This window comes from Lepidochelys kempii, chromosome 4 (assembly GCF_965140285.1).
Source record: "Lepidochelys kempii isolate rLepKem1 chromosome 4, rLepKem1.hap1, whole genome shotgun sequence".
Classification (NCBI taxonomy): Eukaryota; Metazoa; Chordata; order Testudines; family Cheloniidae; genus Lepidochelys; species Lepidochelys kempii.
This window is the reverse complement of record NC_136383.1, coordinates 54264598-54288397: the sequence shown is the minus strand read 5'-3', so window position 1 is coordinate 54288397 and position 23800 is coordinate 54264598. Positions and strand designations below refer to the sequence as shown.

Genomic DNA, 23800 nt, shown 5'->3' with positions numbered 1-23800 from the left:
AACACCAGAGAAACAAATCCTTGTGATGGACACTAATTGGCACCTCTGGTTAGCAGAGATGACAAGGATTGAATGTATATGGAGACTGGGAAACTCTCACCCATACAGGGAGTCCTTGTAGGTGAAAGTTGAGGTACATTACAGCACAGTGTGGGAAAGCTTACACTGCCACTGCCTAAGTCTCCTCAGTAGGCAGAGAAGAAAGCTGACTGAAATTTTCAGAATTTCAAATTTTCAACAAAAATGTTGGGGTTGTTGAGTCAGCAGCCAAAGAGGCCATCAGCCTCCACTGCTGTCAGTCCAACGCCCGTGTCAAACTCTGAGGCTAGGATTTTCAAACTAGTGATTTGGGGTGCCTCGGTTTTTGGTTTCCTAACTTGAGACACCTCAAACGGTGCCAATTTCCAGAGAGTGGATCCTCAGCACTGTCTAAAAGTCAGGCCACTTTAAGGCATCTCAGGTTGGGAACCCAAAATCACTAGTCACTTTTGAAAATCATGGCCTAAAACTCAGATTGAAAATTTCATCCCCTAAAAAAGCCCTTTCAGGCAGATTTTATCAATAAAAGTACAGTAGTCCTGATCTTCAGCTGTGCTTGGGTCTAACTTTGTGCTAGTCCTGAAAAAAGCCCAGTTAAACTGGCATCTCTGGCCAGAGTATGATCACCCACACTGCTAGGGCATTACAGCTTTAGTATCACCTCTCTCTTCCCTGTGGCCAGGATAGGGACTATGGCTGGAGCTAATCTGCACATCTGTGATCTCCACTTGTAGTAAAGGCCTCTTGAGGCTGTTGTCAGTTGCAAGTTACAGTAGCCTTCAGGCAGGGTACAAGACTGGGGGAGAGCAAAAGTGATATGGAACCACCATTGCACCTCCTTTGGAGGTGCACCAAGCACTAGTTTCTTATTCATTAAGTACCAGACAAGTCATCTACTCAGACTATAATGCTGCAATAAAGATATTTTGAGAAACTGTCATTCTGCTGCACCAATATATTTCACTTGGTCTCCTGGGTTATTCACATGAATATTATTTTAATTACTCTATTTTTTTAAAATCAATGAAGTTTTTGGTACAGATGCAATAATTACAATAGAACTGAATGTTGTGACTGGATAATGGTCTCCCGCTTTGAAAATAAACATGTCATCATCACCTTGATGTTTATTTTCTATAAACACCTTGGCTTCACTTTGGCATTTCTCTTGCAGTGGGAGACGGTTATCCAGTCACAGTTCTCAGTTCCACTGACATTCTTGCTTAATTATGATAGTACATGTGATCTGCTTGTATGAAATTGAATTTAAATATTTAGAGGTTCATCTGCAGTAGGATATTTCTAGCTTGTAAATATGGCAGCAAAATCTGCCAAACTACAAAGTAAAAGAAATTGTTACCCAAACAAAATGTGAAATTGTCTCTCTCTCCTGAACCCCTTGGTATATAATATCCAAGAGTACAGTTTCTAATGGCTAAATTTTGGCAGTTGTTAAATGCTGATAGTTGTTGGGAGACATGGCATTACATATGCCCAATTTATTTTTAAGGAATTTTTTTATGTTGGTTTTAAATAACATTTGCCAAGGAGCTTTTACAGGCTTGAAAAATGTATAAAACTAAAGGACAGATATTTGCAAAGACCCACCAAATTACATCTCTCAAAATATAATTCTCTTATTTAATCAACCCACCGCAAAATAATGGTCTCCATCCTCATACCAACTTACATCTGTTAAAGTACCCCTTCAGGATAAGCCCAGGAAAAAGCATGACTGTTCTCTGATAAGGGTCAGCAAATCCCATCTCTCTAGGACCTATAGGAGTTGTGAGTTAACTTCCAGAGTTCAGAACTTCTCTTAGAAAATGTCCTTCCTCCCTCCCCCTTTATAAAACAATGGGCTATTAGGACTAGCACCATCCCGGATAGAAATTTCAGACTTATACCACAGGAAAGAGCTTGCCTCTCAAGTAATCAGGTCATGTAAAGCTTTTTTTCAACACTTTATATTTCATCTAGAAGCTGATTGGAAGCTTGTATAGATCACAGAGCACTGGTGTAATGTGCCATAGGACACACTACTTAATAAATAGACAACCACATTAAGTGCCATGTAGGGTGCATTGCAGCAATTTTATCTCCCCCGACAGAGGCATGGCTAATAAATAGGGTCTACACTCAAGAGAAGAAGCCATGCTTCTCTGACAAATGCCGCTGAAAGAAAGCGTTCTTCACAGCTACTATGTGAGCATCCAGGAGCAGTTACAGTCTAATCCAGCACCAACACTGCAAGTTGGAGGACAAACCGCTACGTGTACTCCCTAAAACAAGAGGTCTTCTCCCCACCAACCTAGAAGCACTATCTCCGCTTTGTATGAGTTGAGCCTCAGCTAGACAAGGACTAATTTGCTTGACTTCACTCGTTGGGTCATGCACCAAGATAATGTAGAGCTGGGTGTTGTCAGCATATTGGCGGCATCTAGTCTTGTATAAGTATTTAATGGGGTGGTTGACAAGCTGTAGAAACTGATACAGACATTAAATATATTTAAAACTACTGTGTGAGAGGCCTCAGGACTGATCACTTATTTGCTTATTGTTACCATCTGGGACTTCTCGGAAAGGAAACAGTGATATTTGATCACCAGTCAATGCAACTGGTACAATTTCTGTACTATAATCAGGCCTGAAACCTCATGATCAGAAGTCAAGGGAATGCGAGGACTCCAGATATTATCTGAATAGCCTCTCCTTAACCTTCTCAACAATCTGTCCCCAAAAAGGGAATTTAAAACAGGTCAATAATTGGATTATCTGCCTCACAAGATGATTTCTTGAGCAGAGCCTACCAGTTGCTCTCTTATGGATAGCTGAATCTCAGCCCACCAGCAGAGATGCTTTGACAGTCTCCTCCAACAGTTCCAGTGCTCTCCTGCTGGGCTTTGCCACTCAGGAAGGACACAGGTACTAGTCAAAAGTTGTAACACTAAACTCCCCAGCACCTCAGTGAGTGACAGTGACTGAAATGCAAGTAGAGGGGAGTCTGCATTTGCCCCCTCCAGCTGCTACTCTGCCTCCACAGAGGCGCACAGCTCAGTTTAGAGTCAAGTGATTTTATTTTCCAGGTAAGATGAAAATCCTTCACAGCACAAAAAACTTGACTCTAACTGAGTGGAAACGACTTAGAACCTTTCAGTTATAAACTGTAATAAAGCTGGATAATATGGCTTCTCAGAGCCACCTGGAAATATACTGAACCCTTTGCACCCACTAAAATAAAAGCTTGCCTTGTATTTGGTTATAGTCTTTAGCAACGCAATAAATGACTGTTTTGTTTCATGTTTGCAGGCACTGAAATTAACAAGACAGCCCAAAGCACCTGTGAAGGTATAACAATGGAAGCAGTCCGTGTCACAGTGAATGTATATATGTACTATACTGTACACACACAGACAATTGAGAAGACTGGTATTTGTGAATGTTGCTTTAGCGCATATTTTATTTTTCTATATATATTAAATAAGAGATACCTGTTTAAGTGCCTTAAAAATGCATTTTTGGCAAAAGCATTGATTCCAGAAGCCACTTTGTTAGTTACTGCAAGAGGTTGTACAGTATTTTGTAGTCATTTAGTTTTTATTTTTCTAACAGAACGAATTATCATAATAATTAAAAGCTGTGTTCCCTTCATCACCTCTCATTTGAAGCTAGGATGCACCACCTGTAAGTTAGTGTTTTAAACTAGCTAAAATGACCAGGGGCTATGCTGGCTAACTTTAGAGAAGTGCTTTCTGAAGTTCTGTTCAAGATTAACTTGAATTTCTATGCGATTCTCTTCTCCTCCCTAGTCATATGACTGTGACATGCCTTTTTCTTCTGAGTTTGTGTACGCTCAGCATGGGGCCATCCATTGGGTAGGAGCTGAGAAGCATAAATTATTTGCATTTCTTGACACAGTTGTCTAGACATTCCTTCAAAGTTAATGGTTTCTCAAGAAATTTCTTTCAGTTCTGTATTATGATACTGTGGCATTGTATGTCTTAAGTGCATCATAAGCTTCTTCAAAGAAATGGTCTGGTGCTTGTGTTATGAGTGAAATATTTGTGTTTTGCAACTAAGAGGTTTTTTTTTTATTATTTATCCAAGGTGAACACATTTTTTTTCTTTTTTTCTGTTCTTTCTCCCAAATGCAACACAGAGATTTGCAGTGATAGGATTTAGTTGCTATTTTTAAAATAGAATCTTTACCATAGTAAAAGCAAAACTAAGTTATATATTGCCATGTTAATAAACCTCATGAGGACAAGAAAGTTGACAGTTTTTTTCTCTAATTGAGAAGGTTGTAAGGCAAATTAAGAAGGATGCTTCTAACAACAAAAACATTATCATGGTTAATTTTTACAATCAATTGCAAATATTTTCTTTAAAAATATAGAATTTTTTTTTAATAAACAGAGAAAAGGGACCAAGGATACATGGAGAACAGGTATATAGTTGAACACACAACAAGCACCTTATTCAAAATGTCAGGCAATTAGAATGGGTGCATTAACATGAATTTTAAGAGGTACCTCTCTGCTGGAATTGTGGTGGTGACTGTCCATTAAAAAATAAAAGAGAAAAAAAGAAAACTTCAAACAATAAGATAGATAAAAGTACAGAGTTCAGAGGTATCCTGTATGTCGCTATTCCCCTTGCACTCAATTGCATTGCAAGCAGTAACTGCAAACACAAAGGGGAAGATCCTCAGTTTCTCTGCTATAGCTCCATTGAGCTATGAAGATTTATACCAGCTGTTGATCTGTCTTAAGATGCTTGGGATGCATGTCCCCATGTGTTTGTCAAATTATTTTTCGCTGTATCTCTCCTGTTATTCCTGTTATTTTTCGCTGTATCTCTCCTGTTGGTTTAACATAAGAGGATTCCATTTGGTGCCAAGCAGAGATGCCTTGTGTTAGCAGAGGTCTGTAGTAGGCTGCTCCATTGCCACTGAGATTAAAATATCAGACATTATTACTGGCTGTCAGTGATGTGTTTTGAAATCATCAATCCCTGATCATAAAACATGCAAGCAACAAAGATTCTGCAAGGTGCTGACGCCCTCAGTTTCCATTAACTAGAGTTGAACCAATGAAACTAAACACGAATGAGAGTTGAGGGTGCTCAGCGCCTTCCAAGATTGGGCCTGTATTATCTAAGCTTCTTTTCAGCTGCAAATAATGCACAGAGCAGTGGCCAGTGAGCTCAAAGATGTTTTTGATAAGTGTGCCTTTAGAGGTGTGCTCAAACCCAGTTATGAAAGTAGATCAAACATAAGTTTTTAGCTCCAAATCATAAGCTTCACTTTATCAAATGTTTAACATAAAGTGGCTCCATATGCATCAAAATTCCTTTACCTAATGCTTAAGAACACTGAGAGCAGCCAAGGGTTAGCTAAAGGGCACAGTTCCATTATAGCTTTTTTGTTTTGTTTCCATGAATCTGTCTCTGAACCCTCAAAGTATAAAAAGGCCTGATCCAGCTCCAGTTGAGATCAGTGAATTTTTCTGTTGGCTTTAATAGGCATTGAATCAAGCCCAAAGACAGCATGAGTTTGTGGTTGACTGTTATAAATTATTAAAAGAATTCTAGCACACACAATTGCTTTTCCCCCCTTTATTGATTGTGTCCTCTCTAAACAGCCAATACACTGCTAATATTCCAACTGATCTACCTCTATGTACTGAATCTAACGCCTTCAATAAATGCAACAACTAGTTTAGATTCCGTTGAAAATGTCTGTCTTTGTTATAATTTTATTGTGTTAAAAATATTCTTAAGACTATTTTCCAGAGAATTTTGTTAGATCCTTTAGTGTAATTAGTGATGGTTTAGAGCAGCCTAAATGGTATATGTTAATTCCTGTTTTTACATAAATTAATGTTGGATGTATTATTCTGAACGAGAGATAAAGCAAATCTGAAATAAGTTTTTAAATCCATACTTAGTGGAACTTAATTATTCATATCCAAAATATTCTGTTATGTTTAAAGATGGTTTAGCTGTTCATTTTATGCCTTCAATTATGCTTACATGCCTTTATAAAAGGAACACATGGGACTTAGTTTTGTTAATGTGAAATTAGGGGAAAGACAAACTTCCTTATCATCTGGGTCTGTGTTTTGGGGGTGGGGGAGGGGTTGTAAGTTGAGGTTTCATTCTTTTGTCAGTGAAGTTGTAGAATTTTCTGCATGTTCCTTTTTATAAAAAAAAAAAAAAGTGTGAACAATTTTTAAAATATTTCACTAATTAAATTGAAAAAAAGTTCTTTGTCTAGAGACAGTCCTTTTCTTGTGGATATAAATAACTTCAAGACCTGTTTTTATGTAGCAGGAAAGGTGAGAATCATTAAGAAGATATGGCAAGTTGCAATCAGATTTAAATAAATTAATTGAATATAGTGCTGTTTTATAAGTAGAGGATTAGAAAACATTCTGAATGTTTCTGGCCTTGGCTTCACATTTATTGGGAGAAATCCAGCAGTCTATATTCAGAATAAAACTCCTTTTAATATAAATGAGATTTTTGGACTATGTTTAGGACTTCAAGGATTCTGCTCACTCATTAATGCCTTACATTCTGTATATCTGAGGCTCCATATATTACTGTCAATGCAAAAAAAAAAAAATCACATGTCGTATTGTCAACTCTGGCTATCAAGAGTTAACAGAACAGCTAATCATCTCTTATGTGTTGGAATAAACAAAGCTCCAAAGCTAAAAGGGTATAATGACCTAAGTAATATGTTCAAGTCAAATAATTTTCTAATTCTTTTGAAATCGTTATCCACTACTTTTTTGGGTTTTGTTCTTTTTGTGTCAGTTGCTTAGTTTGTGCAGCACACAGGCTAAAAGAGCAACAGTCATAGGAGAGACTGATGACTTGTATCCATCCACAGAGGAGAAACAGAAGAATTCAGCAGTTTGGTTTCACAAAAATACATATAAAATTTGTATAAATTATTCTGGTGAACAGGGAAAGAGGAAACCTTTGTAGTATGCTCCCTAATCACAATTTTCACCTTCAGTTGTACATGTGCATGATTTTCTGCAGGAATATCTTGATGCAGGAGTGAGATAGAAACCAGGATGAAAAATTGTGTGTAGTAAGCACACAAAAATTGTGTGTATATATACATTCATACCTCTGTGTGTGTATGTATGCATACATCTCTAGAGAGAAACAAGTCCAAAATATATAATTGTTTGCAAGTTCACATGTGGAAGAGTTGTTTCTTTTTTTGATGTTATTCTGGCATTAAAAAATGAAATACAGAAAACACTGAATTGCATTTCGTATTGAATCATAATCTTCTACAGAATTCTGCATATCAGACTATCACAGTATCATACTTTTTAAAACTTGTGTCATGCAAACTATTTTGCAATTAAATAGATGTTGCAGCACTGGAGTGATGTATTTGGGGAATTACTACCTGATAAGAGGCTAAATCATAAATTCTCCATTTTGTTATCATTCAAATTCAATTATATTACCATTATTATAAAGTGCCACATGTAGCCATGGCCTCTTGCAAACACATTAAATAGACAAGATATTAAACTCTGCCCTTCAGTTACATTTGTGCATCTCCAATGAGCTGTCTGTCAAACTATGAAGTAATCTTGCAAGGAAAGCTACTTGAGAAGCACTTCTGTTGTTCTAAAACTGCTCTGTATTATGTAGCATGCTAAGAGAGTAAATGAAGAGTAGTTTTATTTGGTTTGTCCTCTCCAACCCATAACAAACCTGATCTCCACTGGCCCAGATTACAAGAGTTCTGAAGTCAATCCAGCCTCCTAGATTGTACAGATTGTACCTTCTTAGGAGACCATACTTAGGTGTCTCTTTACTTTCTCATCTTTGAACCGCATACCAAGAATAGTTGTCAAATGTAAATTCTTTTGGATCCTTTAGATCAAAATCTTTTTGGTTATATGTAGGCTTTGAAGGATTAGATGATTATGGGTAAATGTTGGTACATGTCAATTCCACTGTACACACACAAACCGACAAAAAAATATTTCCATTGATGATGATCAAAATATACAGATAGGAAAAGTAAGAAAAAATGCTGCTTGAGAATTTTATTAGAGTCTGATTTAAGGATATTTACTTTGTCTATTTTGACATGTGATGTTGACAATTTGTGTTTTAGCTGTTATAAAACTTTAACTTTTGGAGTCTGTGCCTACTGTCATTAAATAGTTGTCTGACCCTCCCTTAATTTTGCACAAGTGTGAAGACTTAAATTGATTTTTTTAAATGCTTAAAAACCGTAATTTTGTACAACTGTGGAAATGTAAATGGATAAAAAATGCTATTACATAAACATTAATATTAGACACCGAAACTATTAAAAAAGAATTTCTACCAAGCTCTACATGTACAACCCCTTGAAGCTACCACTTAACACAGAACAAACTACAGAACAATACAGTTTGCTTCTCAAATAATTATAAATATGTGCTAAAACATTTTTAGCCTTGATTTTAAATATTGAAAATTACTCAGTGATGCCATGATTTACCACAAAAAGTAGTGATCTGCAAAACTGATGTGCATTGCATCTTCTAACTCACTCTGTCCAGAGCTCGTGGTAGGAGGCATCACTACGTACAGGCCTACTTCGTGCTAGAAACTGGAGAACAAGCAGAGGTAAAAAAACAAGCTTGTTAAATGTTTTCTTTGCCTTAGTGGTTGAGAGTGAGCTCTTCAGTAGGAAGTGGGATTTAATTTGTGGCCAATGCAATGATCAAAGAAATGGGGGAAATGTGTTGCAAACACGTCATGTTGATGTGATCTCTTGGCAGCTAACATGCCTAAATTGCAGTCTCTGTGGAATATCCGTTTCAGAATCCATTAAATTGCAATATTCGAGTCTGGAAGTGACCAGGGCATGAGTCACCACTTAGTTTTCTCAGCAGTGGAGGCAAAGTTTTCAAAATATTTTGAGTTGGATTTTTATAACAATCTCTGTCAGCCATCCGACCTACAGAGTGACAATGAAATGAGCAACAGAGCCACTAGATGAAACCCCTCATCTAAAACCTGTTTTTTCTATTACAGATTTGGGCAGAAATTAACCTTGTTGTTTCAGATTTCCATTTTACTGACTGGTTACTGATTTTGACACCCACCCTGCTAAAATCTAGGAACTGTATTTCACTTATCGCTCTTATTTAATATGCTGAAACGAGGGACCCAGCTCACTTAAGGAAGTAAATGCACATGAGCGGTTAACAGCTGTGCGTGAAGCATAATCTAATTACACTGGAGCTATATGGCTACTAAAATAACCACAGACTAAACTCTTTTAGCTCTTGATGCATGGGATAAGCATGCCTTGCCAGATTTCACTGCCTGGTTTCTGCTGGCCAACCCAGGTGGTGGGCCACCTGGAGCAGTGCCCGGTACCAGAAACGGCTGCAATTGCTGCTCAAAGGGTCATGAGTTGGCTGCTGCAGTGCACAAAATGAGTTGGCTTGCCTGAAGAGGACTGGGGCCAATGCACCTGGAGAATGGCTTAATTCAGAACATTTCCAGAAGAGCCACTGCCAGTGGGGTTTCTCTGGAGCCTCCCCAGAGTTTAAAGCTGCCCTCCTCTAGAGGATGGTTGTTACTGCCACCTGCCAGATCCAGCTCTTGTTCACCCAGTAAATAAAAAGAAAAATGCCTCTTTGCTTGATGGGCTGTCCAGGCACCTCCACCAGTGGATGGCACCTTTAGAGAGGGATAAAATAATTGTGACAAAAGCCAAAGCTACTCAACATTCAAATGTTTGCCCATTATGAATGTGCCACTTGGAGCATTTGCAGGGAAAAAAAATAATTTATGGAAAAAAAAAGTGTTTATACCAATGCTTTGGTGTTCAATAGGCCCTTGTGCCAAGAAATGGGCCTGTTTTTAAGCAAAAAATTGGATCGTCCATAAAGAAAGATATTTCATTGATAAAATGCAAAAATATGGGGAGATTATGTGAAAATTAGCATTTTGCAGGAAAAAACTATAGAAAGTACTAACTGAGAGATTCAAAATCACATGAAAAAAAACAAAAATCTGAGAGTGAAATTCCATTCATTGAAAATTTTATATTTTGTCGATTTCTAGTCAGCCTCACTCTATAATTCCTCCTGAGCGGTCTGTTCCTATCTACTTTCTCTGTTGCATCCTAGCAGTTGTAGATGAGACAGACTTGTTCAGTTACCCAGTAAGAGCAAGATTGTTTGCAGTGCACTAATGCTTTGGCCAGCTTTGGTTTTGATTGTTCCAAATGATGGGCCTTTCCACCACTTCCCTGGGAGATTATTCCACGGATATTATTGTCAGGGAGCTTTTTTTCCCTGATGTGTTGCCTAATTTTTTTCTTCATATCCAATTTACTCCAAGTTAAACTACCTTGTGTCCTCATAACTAAAATCTCTGTCATTTTAGGACTAGATTGTGACATTTGGCCATAACCCAGAGTAGGAGATACCCCAAGAGGAGTTTGGGGAAGGAGGTTGTGCCTCACGGAGGAACTCAAGGAACTGACCCATTTCAACTCCCCTTTTCCCAGAAGTAACCCAGGATACTTCCGTGAGTCTGGAGCCATCTGTCACGCTTCTGGGATTCCATTGCATCAACCTGCATGAGAAGTCACTGGGGAAGTGCCCTATAGGAACCAAAGTAGTAATACCCGGATTCCAAGCTCATCTCAGTGCTGGGGGTTGCTGGACGGGAAACCAAAAGTCAAGTGGTTATGTTGAAATTGGGAATTTAAAAAAAATAAATAAAAGTCAACCTCCAACTCTCATCTTGCCAGTAGCTAGACAAGTAGTTAGTAGTAGTTAGTGTATTGTGTCTGCTGGTTATTACATTAGTCAGTTATTTTGTGCTCTCCCTATTTGTTTGTTATCTCCACCTGTGTTCTTTCATCATTTACTTACACTGTGAGCTCTTCTGGAGGCAAAAGCTGTCTTTTCATTGATTGCATTGGACGCTGTACATACAAACAGCGGGGCCTTGATTCCTGATTGGGGCTTGTAGACACTACTGCAATACAAACAATGCATAATTACATCCACCAAAATGCCCCTGTTTAACCTGGGTATTCCTGGAAAATCAGGACCCTGGCCACCTCAGTATACAATCCAAACATCCTCTAGTGAAGAATTCCAATTGTCAGTACACTATGAATTGAAGGCCAGATTCTGCCACTCTTACAGTTGTTTAGCAGTCATGTATGCTGCAAGGAATCCTATTGACTTCTTACTCAACACAAGTAAGGGGGACAGCATCTGGCCCAGAATAAGCCGGGGCCAGATCCCCTTTGATATCTCCTGCATCAAAGCCTTCATTTGAAGTTTCTGAGGCTGACATAGGGTCATGTAAAGAGCTTGATGAGTCACTAGACAGTGTCTGTTCACCAAGGTTTTCAGCGAACTGCATCTTGTTCTATTTCATGATATTGCATCGTTAGAGAAATTCCAAAGGGGCTTTAATTTTTTTAATAATTAAGAAAACTCTTTTTCAGTGAAATCTTTTAGAACACTATTTATCTGAAATATTTAACATAACTACTGAACGGTGCTTTGTGGTGGAGAGAGAGACATAATACATGACATGTACAGTATGTGGCTCCTCAGCCCCACTTCCCTCCCCTTCAAAACACACACACGCTATGTCCTTCAAGTACCTGGTTGAGAGTTGCCTGAGCCTCCTGTAGAGAATTGGTTATATCATCTCTGTTTAGAGCTATTGCCTCAATAAATAAAATATCTCCCAGAAGCACAATACTGTACTAAAATGTAAGTATGACACATTTTCAAGCAGATATGATAACTGTGCTGGATGCTGTTCATGGAGTGTTAATGTGGGAAGGCGGTTTCTGTTCAGCTCAGCTGTAACTGCCTATGAATGTTAAACACTGCGATCTTTCCAAGTGGAAATCAGATCCCTCGTACATTCACATTAACACCCCTGCTGGCAACATGGGGATCAGTACTTCTATTGTGTGCTTGTATTTTTGCCACCGTACTCTAGCAAACTCCCCTCTTCTTGGCCCCTCGGAGTGCAAGAGCATAGCTGAGTTGTGATGCATGAGATTTTGTGAAGCAGTAGAAAACAGAATAAAAATACTGTAGCCTGTGGGAGCCCTGTGTGTGTGTGGTGTTATAATATCATATGTTGGCCCTTCAGTCTGGAAAGGCACAGGTAAATATATACAGTAATATTACCACATATGATGTTCCGCAAATCACCTCATTTAACAGATCTTATCAGGTCATTTTTTAAAAACAATTTCAAGTGTGGTGTTTACTCTGACAGATCCTAAGGTAGGAATTAAACAAAGGAAAATACCTGGAAGTGAGTACTACATGTGAAAAACAGTTTTCCACATAAAAGGTGTAGTAAATCATTAACCTTTGTGTACTGTAATTTGATTTTTAAATAATATTTAAGAATTGTTAGTCCACCCTTTTGTTGTAAGAACAAACCCTGCTAATTTATCCAATCTCAACTGGTTACTTAGCTCTGGTTTATACATAAAATGATGTTCCAATGTAATGTATGTGGAAGATTGCAGAAACAAAGCTTTATACTTTTTAAAAATTAAGTGCCATTTTAACATAGGAAATTTCTGGCTATATTTGTTAATATTAACCAAATATTTGAGAAACAAAACTTGAAATATTAAGAAATTGTCTTTAGATCATTCAGGTTGTTGCAATTCAGAATCCAATGGCATTTCTTAACTCCTGGCTTCAGGGGTTTGCTAGCTACCAACTGTGTGGAATGGGTGAAATTGGGGAAGAACCATCTTACACCAAGATGGAAAAATGTTTAATGGGTAGTAAAAGATTTTAAACATTATGAGCGTAAGTAAAGAAAAATGTTTGTTTGTTTTTTTTTTTTAAAACTGAAGAGCCAAATTCTGACTTCAGTGGCACAGCTTGAGTAAAGTAATCCTCGTTATAAAAACAGAATCTGGCCCTTAGTTATAAAGGTGCTTTATTTCCATTTAAAAAAAAAAATCCAAAGACTTTCCTGATAATCACTTTGTATAGTGCACTTGTTCTCAAATGAATTAGACATTTTTTTCGCATAAATATGCTCTCCATGAGTGAAAGTCTTTTTTTTTCCCAGAGAAAATTTCCTAAGGCTTTTTTGTGTAAGTAGAACTCATGCTGATCCAATGGACATAATTGCTATGGTCTATTGGCTCAATGATCCACACACTAAAAAGCCCTAAAAGGCTTTGTCAAGATAAGCAGAGCTGTTGCAGGTTATCAACTATACCTAATGTCTGTTTTTTAAAAGTCCGTATTTATTAGTTCACGTGATAGCTATTTCATACAAATCGCCCAAAGGAAAATATAACCTCAAACAGCTACTTTTTTACTTTGAAGTGATGTCAAGAGTCAAATCTAGGCTGATGCTTCTTGTACCTTTTCTTTTTTCTTTTTTTTTTTTTAGTTATGTGAATTAAGATTCATCTGTCAGGCTGGATTTTTAGCAGTAACTCCTTGATTTGTTTCTTTAACTTCTTTTGTTTTCTGTTTTGCTTTGGTTTATTAAGGATTCTGGAGCCCTTGACCACACATGATGTCCATAAGGGCTAGTAAATTGTGTTTGAGGATATTAATAAACAGTTTTGTAATTATCTTTCTGGAAAGCCCTGACCGTGGACCTGATTATTACCAAACTGGGTCCTCTGAAAGCTTGCCTAGAAGATTGAAATTCAGCCCTGTTCAGCCAGCCAGCATGAGATCTATGCACCACCTCTTCCCTCCAAAGAGAGCTCAGATGGGAGTCAAATGGTCCATAGACCTTGGGTGAAATCCACACTTGAACAAACTCAATGGAACATATTTCTGACTTTGGTGCGGCCAGGATTTCACTCCTGGCGCTGACCATCTGCACAGGGTTGAATTTCACCCTCTGATGACCACAATGGGCCTGACTGAGAGCCTATCAAAGTCAATGGGACCCTTTCCATTACTTTTAATTGGCTTTGGATCAAGCCCTATATGTATTTAAAATAAATGTATGCCCTTAATCCATTGTTAATTGAAGAAGTTCTTCTATCACTTTCTACTGTTTTTTTTAATTTATATCTTATTGTCTCTTAGGATGATTTCTCTTCAGAGAGAAAATAACGATAATTCCAGATGACTTTTTGCACTTTGTATACCAAGGACTTCTATGTATTCATACATACTTTGTTTTTCAGTATATCAAATGTATTGCAAGATTCAGTAATTTAAACTGAAAATCAAAGAAATATATTGCAAATTGAGTGTATTTAAAATCACCAGGGTAGTTGATTTAAATTCTCAGTGCTTTCCTCTTCCCCTATTAATACCATATTGAGATAAATACACTGGTTCCGGTCCTGAAATCATGTTTTTTTAATTGCACAGCCCTTGGGCTACAGCTTTGAGCTGCTTTGGCACTTTTCAAAGGAGTGAATCGATACCAGCCCATTATGTAAGTGCGTACAATCCTTAACAAAGAAGAAGAATAGCTAGAAGTGAGAATGTGCTAATAGTGGCTTTCACAGTTTTATCAAATGGTATCTTTCTTCTTCCCCTGTCCCTCTGCTCCAGAATTATAATGGCATATAATTTACAGAAAGACATGAAAATAACTCTGGGCTGAAGTTTGGATTTTACATAGCAGCTCTCATACTGGTATGTTGATATTGCCATAAAAAAGCTGACAGAAGGTAAGGAGAATGCTTTGCTCCTATATGTCCTTACACTGTAGCATTCTTTAACAATAATAAAACGTTTAAAATAGAAATTTTTGTGCTGAAACTAAAGTGGTTTGGAAAAAAACCCAGAAAGATGCCACAGTTACGATAAATTTACCAATGCTACCCTCTAGTGGAAAACCAAAGCTTATGTTTTGGGGAGCTAGAAGCTGTAAGTCGGACAAACTAAGCTACAAGTTATATCTTATATAAACAAACAAGATATGTGGTCAAAGTAATTTCATGTTAATAATTGATATACCTGTAAGAGCTCCTACTAAATCCTGTTTTGTATCCTATTATTTTGAGAGTTCAGGTACAAAATAGTATAATATAGTATATAACATATAACAGTAATACGATTTTCACTGGTGTAAATGAAATGAAAATCTAGATTAACTCCATGTAAATCAGTGGAGTTTACTCTGGTTTGATACTGCTTTAACTAAGGGTATGTCTACACTATGAAATTAGGTCGAATTTATAGAAGTCGGTTTTGTAGAAAGCGTTTTTATACAGTCGATTGTGTGTGTCCCCACACAAATGCTCTAAGTGCATGTAGTCGGTAGAGTGTGTCCACAGTACCAAGGCAGCCATCGACTTCCGGAGCGTTGCACTGTGGATAGCTATCCCACAGTTCCCGCAGTCTCCACCACCCATTTGAATTCTGGGTAGACATTCCAGTGCCTGATAAGGCTAAAACATTGTCGCGGGTGGTTCTGGGTACGTATCGTCAGGCCCCCCTTCCCTTCCTCCTTCCGTGAAAGCAAGGGCAGACAATCGTTTTGCACCTTTTTTCTTGAGTTACCTGTGCAGATGCCATACCACGGCAAGCATGGAGCCCGCTCAGCTAATCGTCACCGTATGTCTCCTGGGTGCTGGCAGACGCGGTACTGCATTGCTACACAACAGCAGTTTATTGCTGTTTGGCAGCAGACAGTGCAGTATGACTGGCTGTCGTCGACGTAGTCCTGGGTGCTCTTTTAAACAACCTCGATGAGGTCAGGGGTGCCTGGGCAAACATGGGAGTGACTCAGCCAGGTTATTTCCCTTTTAAGTTTCGTCTCATGGTGATTGAGTCCTACCAGCAGTGCACTGTCTTTTAATCAGCAGCCAGCAGAAAATGATGGCCAGCAGTCACACTGCACCGTCTTCTGCCGAGCACCCAGGAGATGACGATGGCTAGCGGTCGTACTGCACAGCCTGCTGCCAGCAAGATGTATAAACAAGAAATAGACCAGATTTGTTTTGTATTCATTTTCTCCTCCCTCCTTCCGTGAAATCAACAGCCTGCTAAACCCAGTTCTATCCTTGAGGTTTTGAGTTCTATCCTTGAGGGGGCCATTCAATTTCTCGCAAAGCCACCCCCTTTGTTGATCTTAATTCCCTGTAAGCCAACCCTGTAAGCCATGTCGTCAGTCGCTCCTCCCTCCATCAGGGCAATGGCAGACAATCGTTCTGCGCCTTTTTCCTGTGCATACGCCATATCACGGCAAGCATGGACCCCGCTCAGATCACTTTGGCAATTAGGAGCACATTAAACACCACACGCATTATCCAGCAGTATATGCAGCACCAGAACCTGGCAAAGCGAAACCAGGTGAGTAGGCGACGTCAGCGCGGTGACGAGAGTGATGAGGACATGGACACAGACTACTCTCAAAGCACAGGCCCTGGTGCTAATGGGGCAGGTTCATGCGGTGGAATGCTGATTCTGGGCTCGGGAAACAAGCACAGACTGGTGGGACCACATAGTATTGCAGATCTGGGACGATTCCTAGTGGCTGCGAAACTTTTGCATGCGTAAGGGCACTTTCATGGAACTTTGTGACTTGCTTTCCCCTGCCCTGAGGCACAAGAATACCAAGATGAGAGCAGCCCTCACAGTTGAGAAGCGAGTGGCAATAGCCCAGTGGAAGCTTGCAATGCCAAACAGCTACCGGTCAGTCGGGAATCAATTTGGAGTGGGCAAATCTACTGTGGAGGCTGCTGTGATACAAGTAGCCAATGCAATCAAAGATCTGCTGATATCAAGGGTAGTGACCCTGGGAAATGTGCAGGTCATAGTGGATGGCTTTGCTGCAATGGGATTCCCTAACTGTGGTGGGGCCATAGATGGAACCCATATCCCTATCTTAGTACTGGAGCACCAAGCCGGCGAGTACATGAACCGCAGGGGGTACTTTTCAATAGTGCTGCAAGCACTGGTGGATCAAAAGGGACGTTTCACCAACATCAACGTGGGATGGCCGGGAAAGGTACATGACGCTCGCATCTTCAGGAACTCTGGTCTGTTTCAAAAGCTGCAGGAAGGGACTTTATTCCCAGACCAGAAAATAACCGTTGGGGATGTTGAAATGCCTATAGTTATCCTTCGGGACCCAGCTTACCCCTTAATGCCATGGCTCATGAAGCCATACACAGGCAGCCTGGACAGTAGTCAGGAGCTGTTCAACTACAGGCTGAGTAAGTGCAGAATGGTGGTAGAATGTGCATTTGGACGTTTAAAAGCGCGCTGGCGCAGTTTACTGACTCAGTTAGACCTCAGCGAAACCAATATTCCCACTGTTGTTACTGCTTGCTGTGCGCTCCACAATATTTGTGAGAGTAAAGGGGAGATGTTTATGGCGGGGTGGGAAGTTGAGGCAAATTGCCTGGCTGCTGGTTTCGCACAGCCAGACACCAGGGCGGTTAGAAGAGCACAGGAGGGTGCGGTGTGCATCAGAGAAGCTTTGAAAACAAGTTTCATGACTGGCCAGGCTATGGTGTGAAAGTTCTGCTTGTTTCTCTTTGATGAAACCCGCCACCCCTTGGTTCACTCTACTTCCCTGTAAGCTAACTACCCTCCTCTCCTCCCTTTGATCACCGCTTGCAGAGGCAATAAAGTCATTGTTGCTTCACATTCATGCATTCTTTATTCATTCATCACACAAATAGGGGGATAACTACCAAGTAGCCCAGGAGGGGTGGTGGAGGAGAGAAGCACCAGGAGAGGTGGTGGAGGAGGGAAGGACAAGGCCACACAGCACTTTAAAAGTTTAAAACTTTAAAACTTATTGAATGCCAGCCTTCTGTTGCTTGGGCAATCCTCTGGGGTGGAGTGGCTGGGTGGCCGGAGGCTCCCCCACTGCGTTCTTGGGCGTCTGGGTGAGGAGGCTATGGAACTTGGGGAGGAGGGCGGTTGGTTACACAGGGGCTGTAGCGGCGGTCTGTGCTCCTGCTGCCTTTCCTGCAGCTCAACCATATGCTGGAGCATATTAGTTTGATCCTCCAGCAGCCTCAGCATTGAATCCTGCCTCCTCTCATCATGCTGCCACCACCTTTCAGCTTCAGCCCTCTCTTCAGACTTACTCTCTTCATCCCGCCACCTCTCTTCCCGGTCATTTTGTGCTTTCCTGCACTCTGACATTGTCTGCCTCCACGCATTCGTCTGTGCTCTGTCAGTGTGGGAGGACAGCATGGGCTCAGAGAACATTTCATCGCGAGTGCATTTTTTTCGCCTTCTAATCTTCGCTAGCCTCTGGTAAGGAGAAGATCCTGTGATCCTTGAAACACATGCAGCTGGTGGAGAGAAAAAAAGGGACAGTGGTATTTAAAGAGACACATTTTCTAGAACAATGGCTACACTCTTTCACGGTAAACCTTGCTGTTAACATTACATACATAGCACATGTGCTTTCATTCCAAGGTCGCATTTTGCTTCCCCACCAGCATGTGGCTAGCCCTTCCACCCTTCCCTCTCCCTGTGGCTAACAGGGGGGAACATTTCTGTTCAGCCATAGGCAAACAGCCCAGCAGGAACGGGCACCTCTGAATGTCCCCTTAAGAAAAGCATCCTATTTCAACCAGGTGACCATGAATGATATCACTCTCCTGAGGATAACACAGAGAGATAAAGAACGGATGTTGTTTGAATGCCAGCAAACATACACTGCAGTGCTTTGTTTTACAATGATTCTCGAGTACATGCTACGGCCTGGAGTGGTAAAGTGTCCTACCATGAAGGACGCAATAAGTCTGCCCTCCCCAGAAACCTTTTGCAAAGGCTTTGGGAGTACATCCAGGAGAGCTGCGAATGCCAGGGCAAATTAATCATTAAACATGCTTGCTTTTAAATCATGTATAGTATTTTAAAAGGTACACTCACCAGAGGTCCCTTCTCCGCCTGGCAGGTCCAGGAGGCAGCCTTGGGTGGATTCAGGGGGTACTGGCTCCAGGTCCAGGGTGAGAAACAGTTCCTGGCTGTTGGGAAAACCGGTTTCTCCGCTTGCTTGCTGTGAGCTATCTACAACCTCAACATCATCATCTTTCTCGTCCCCAAAACCTGCTTCCGTGTTGCCTCCATCTCCACTGAAGAAGTCAAACAACACGGCTGGGATAGTGGTGGCCGAACCCCCTAAAATGGCATGCAGCTCATCAAAAAAGCGGCATGTTTTGGGCTCTGACCCGGAGCAGCCGTTCACCTCTCTGGTTTTCTGGTAGGCTTGCCTCAGCTCCTTAAGTTTCACACGGCACTGCTTCGGGTCCCTGTTATGGCCTCTGTCCTTCATGCCCTGGGAGATTTTGACAAAGGTTTTGGCATTTCAAAAACTGGAACGTAGTTCTGATAGTACGGATTTCTCTCCCCATACAGCAATCAGATCCTGTACCTCCCATTCGGTCCATGCTGGAGCTCTTTTGCGATTCTGGAACTCCATCATGGTCACCTCTGCTGATGAGCTCTGCATGGTCACCTCAAGCTTGCCACGCTGGCCAAACAGGAAATTGAAATTCAAAAGTTCGCGGGCCTTTTCCTGTCTACCTGGCCAGTGCATCTGAGATGAGAGTGCTGTCCAGAGCAGTTACAATGGAGCACTCTGGGATAGCTCCCGGAGGCCAATACCATCTAATTGTGTCCACAGTACCCCAAATTCGATCCAGCAAGGTCGATTTCAGCTCTAATCCCCTTGTCGGGGGTGGAGTAAGGAAATCGATTTTAAGAGCCCTTTAAGTTGAAAAAAAGGGCTTCGTCATGTGGACGGGTGCAGGGTTAAATCGATTTAACACTGCTAAATTCGACCTCAACTCCTAGTGTAGACCAGGGCTGAGAGCAGATTCTGACCCAGTGACTTTCATCTCTGGGGACCTGGGTACAAAGACTAGCTGAGGTCCTGCCAGGGAATGAATGGTCTTGGCAGGTGCTAACTGCCTTCAACTCCCACTCCTTTCAACTGGAGATGCTCAGTGCCTTGAAAAGATGTGTCCTTGTGTTGCAAGTGAGAATTAGTTTGAGACTCTCAAATCATACTCCATAATGGACACTTGGACAGTATTATAAAATCACAGCATAATTTTATGCTTGACAGACACTCGCAGGACTGAAATAGCCAAGTGGTTACAGGCTAGCATTGAGATGCAGAAGCCACTCAAAGCAATCTGTCGCCCTAGGCAACACTTTAGTGTGCTGCTCCCCCCCCCCCCCACCTCCACCACCACCACTTAAATTTGGCCCATGACAGAGGAGCAGCTGCCTAGCTTGCCTACAGCTAGAACAGCCCCTGCTGAGGTTTACCACGTGGCACAGCCTTGTGAGCAAACTTACATGTCTTTCTCAGTGCCATTAGTCTCTCACCTCCAGGTTGGGCATTACATTCACACCCAGATTAAATACATACAATGGAATTCTGTCAGAAGCTCGTTAGTTTGTCTTTGGTTTTAAGGATACTGTCTGTGTATTGTAAATACAACATAGCATATTTTGGCACTTCGCACATCGTCAGATCTGTGTCAGAGCACTTTCTGCCACAGGATAGTCTGCCTCAGTTTCCCTGTTTGTCAAGTGGGGATTTAATTCTTATTTACTTTGGTAAAGCACTTTGAGAGCTAGTGGTGAAAAATGCCATCCAAGCTCTAAGTATTATTTATTAGACAACTTTATTAAAGCCTCATATCTTTGCTAAGATTACCACGGAGTATTTCTGATAAACTACTCAAATGAGGCCAAATTGTTACAGTAGCTAACAAACTAGCACTTCAACTCTGAAGACAAGAGTTCAAATGTTGCCTGGTTAACATGACTTTAGTCATGTAAATTATGTGTATCCTCCACATCACAAACCAGCTGCACAAGTGACCGTCTCAGTTCAGGAAAGGCAGAAGACTGGACCAGCCCAGCATGTTGCAGGTAAGAACTGAAGTGCAGTATGGTGTCAAGAATCTTTCAGAACGCTATCTGTACTATTCCTGGTGTCAGCCCCTCACTTTCAGCTGTATTAAATTTTATCCCACACCTACCACAGGGCATCTGATTACTCTCCCTTCACTAGTGAGGGGATATTTCACAAAACGTTTGTGCTCTACTTGATCTCATAGATACAGGACACCCCCAAACCAAATAATCTGTGTATCTTTTTCTTTCTTTGTAATATACTTTTTAAAATGTAATTGATATATGTAGAGCTAGAACCTGTGTATCATCAACCGTTCTTTAGGGGAAATGTTATCCACATTTGCAGTTCAATGAGGTTCATCTAGAATTCCAACATACGTAACCTGTGGCAGGCTTGTTTCAAATGACAGAAGGGCTAAGAAACCACCTTTTGGCCTGTATAGCAGATGTCCTAGGGAGATGACTGTCAAGCAGGCATTTATTATTATTTATTATGTGTATTATGGTAGTGCCTGGAAGCTCCAACTGAGAGCAGGGCCCCGCTGTGCTAGGGCTGTAGCTGGAGATAGGTGAATGTACATTATCATCAATGCTTTCAGTTTGTCACAGCAGATTGCACTAATATGTGTATGAAAATCTATCTAGGTTATTTCTACCTCTTCCTTCGGATTAAATAACAGATAATTATATAGCATTGCAACTCCATATTTGTATATTTCAACTTGGAAAGAGATACACAAAAAATGTTGTTTGTTAAACACCTTCGTAAAGATTTAGGAGCTGATTCTTAGGTCTTTAGGTCTCTTTACACCACTCTGGACAGGTAAAGTGAGTGTAAATTACATTTACATCCACGTTTAGGCTGGTAAGCTTGGAGGAGGATGCTCACTCCAGATGGAACAAAACCTTCAGATCTCATCCAGAGTTTCTTTGGGATCTCTGGCCTACACGCCTTTGACCATATCTTATCTACAATTCATAGCTGCGTTGATCATAAGAGATGAATATGCTGCACTTTTCCCACAGGAGAGCTTCTCATATTTTTGTTGTTGTACATTTATCCCTTCCACACATATTTCTACAGAAAGGGTTGGGCTGTGGCTAAAGGAGAAGATCACAGATAATGGAGTGCAAATGATACTTGTCAGACAAGTTAAGTGTTGGGAACTACTGGTGACATTTCACTTGACTGGGTTAATTATTTTTCCACTTTAGGCTATGTGTTTGCATAATAAAGATCAGCAAGTCACATTTTTTACATATCCCTTTACATCAAGAGCTTACCGTCCTTGGTACCTGGATGCCACTTCCTAACGTACATCAGTGTACATTGATATTCAGTGATTCTGATCTTTGACTTGCCTTTGAAATAGAAACACATTTCAGAACAACAAATTATGCTTTGACATTAGAAGATGCAATCTGTAATGGATATTACAAGCTGAAGATTAAGAGAGACCATCTGTGATATTTGACCTTAGCTTGATAAACTGGAGTCTCTCCTTCCTCCTACACATTATTTGATTGTAGAACAGAACCTTGGAACATACTAATAATAATTACTCAGAGCTGATATATCCTTTATGTACCCCAAATGGTAAGAAAGGGAGATGTTCACTAGAGCAACTGTAAATCAGCAAAGCATACACAGAAATATACAATAGAGTGTACTTTGAGATAGAGTCCTTCATACACTATCAAGCAGCATGCTTTGTAGAGAGAGTCAAACATAAGGAATGAGAAAAGAGCATTCTGGAAATGAGATCTGAAGAGGGGAAGTGATTCAGTGACTGAAAGGGAGGTGGGGGGAAAGTCCAGATAGGCAGGGAGTATTGTGAAACCCCAACTGAACAGAGCAGAGGTGGGCAAACTATGGCCCCCGGGACCATCCTGCCCAGCCCCTGAGCTCCCGGCAGGGGAGGCTAGCTCCCAGTCCCACCCCTGCTGTCCCCCCTCCCCTGCAGCCTCACCTCGCCACGCCGCCAGCGCTCTGGCCCACTGCTCCTGTCGGGCAGCGTGGCGGCATGGCTTGCTCTGGGATGGTAAGGGGGCAGGGAGGGGACAGGGAGCAGGGGATGGTTGGATGGGGCGGAGGTTCAGGGGGGGAAGTCAGGGGAAGTTGGATGGGAGCGGTTAAGGGCGGGGGTATGGATAGGGGTCGTGGCAGTCAGGGGTTAGGAAGCGAGGGGAGTTGGATGGGTCGGGGATTTTGAGGGGGGCAGTCAGTGGAAGGGGGTGGATAGGGGGCAGGGGGCAGGCTGTTCGCGGAGGCACAGCCTTCCCTACCTGGCCCTCCATACAGTTGCGCAACCCCGATGTGGCCCTCAAGCCAAAAAGTTTGCCCCGCCCTGGAACAGAGGGAACTAGCAAGATTAAAAGGTGCTTCTCTGCTGCTGTGTGACAAGACAAGACTTCACAGCATGGCACATCAGGGAGGGGGTTAAGGAATTGAAATGGGGCTGCACATAGGTCTTTACTCATTAACAGCCCAAATTCAATAACCTTCTGAACATGCTGCAAAAGCCATTTATCTGATAGGGCTCTGGGGGAAGGTTGAGGGTCTGGGGGGGTTTTTTTGGGGGGGAGGGGGCTAAAGGGGCTGTTTTTGCTGCTTCAATTTATTGGCTGGTTGGGTTGCTTTAGTTGTATACAATTCGGTTTTGCTGTTGGGTAGTTAGTTGTGATTGTAGATCTAAAGAATTGTTAGGGCACCTGGAGCTCTTTGCATGGGCATTTTTAAATGTCTGTGTGTAAATAAAGGCAACTCCTCAGCACAACATCCAGACCAAGTAGCTGGATTGGGCACTAGGCAGATTGGCAGAGGAATAGGAGGAGAGGAAATCTCACCCCCAGGTTACTCAGCCCATATTTTCTTC

General features: G+C 41.2%; 1 protein-coding gene across 3 annotated transcripts in view; it reads left to right on the top strand.

The window, feature by feature from the left end:
* SLC10A7 (solute carrier family 10 member 7) overlaps positions 1 to 3538 on the top strand; it is a 198738-nt gene extending 195200 nt beyond the window's left edge. For all 3 annotated transcript variants that reach the window (XM_073341293.2, XM_073341294.2, XM_073341295.1), the window contains one exon: positions 3349 to 3538. In XM_073341293.2, coding sequence (XP_073197394.1) covers positions 3349 to 3393 — 45 coding nt within the window. In that variant the 3' untranslated portion in view covers positions 3394 to 3538. The remainder of the gene's footprint in view (positions 1 to 3348) is intronic.
* The last annotated feature ends 20262 nt before the right edge of the window (positions 3539 to 23800 follow it).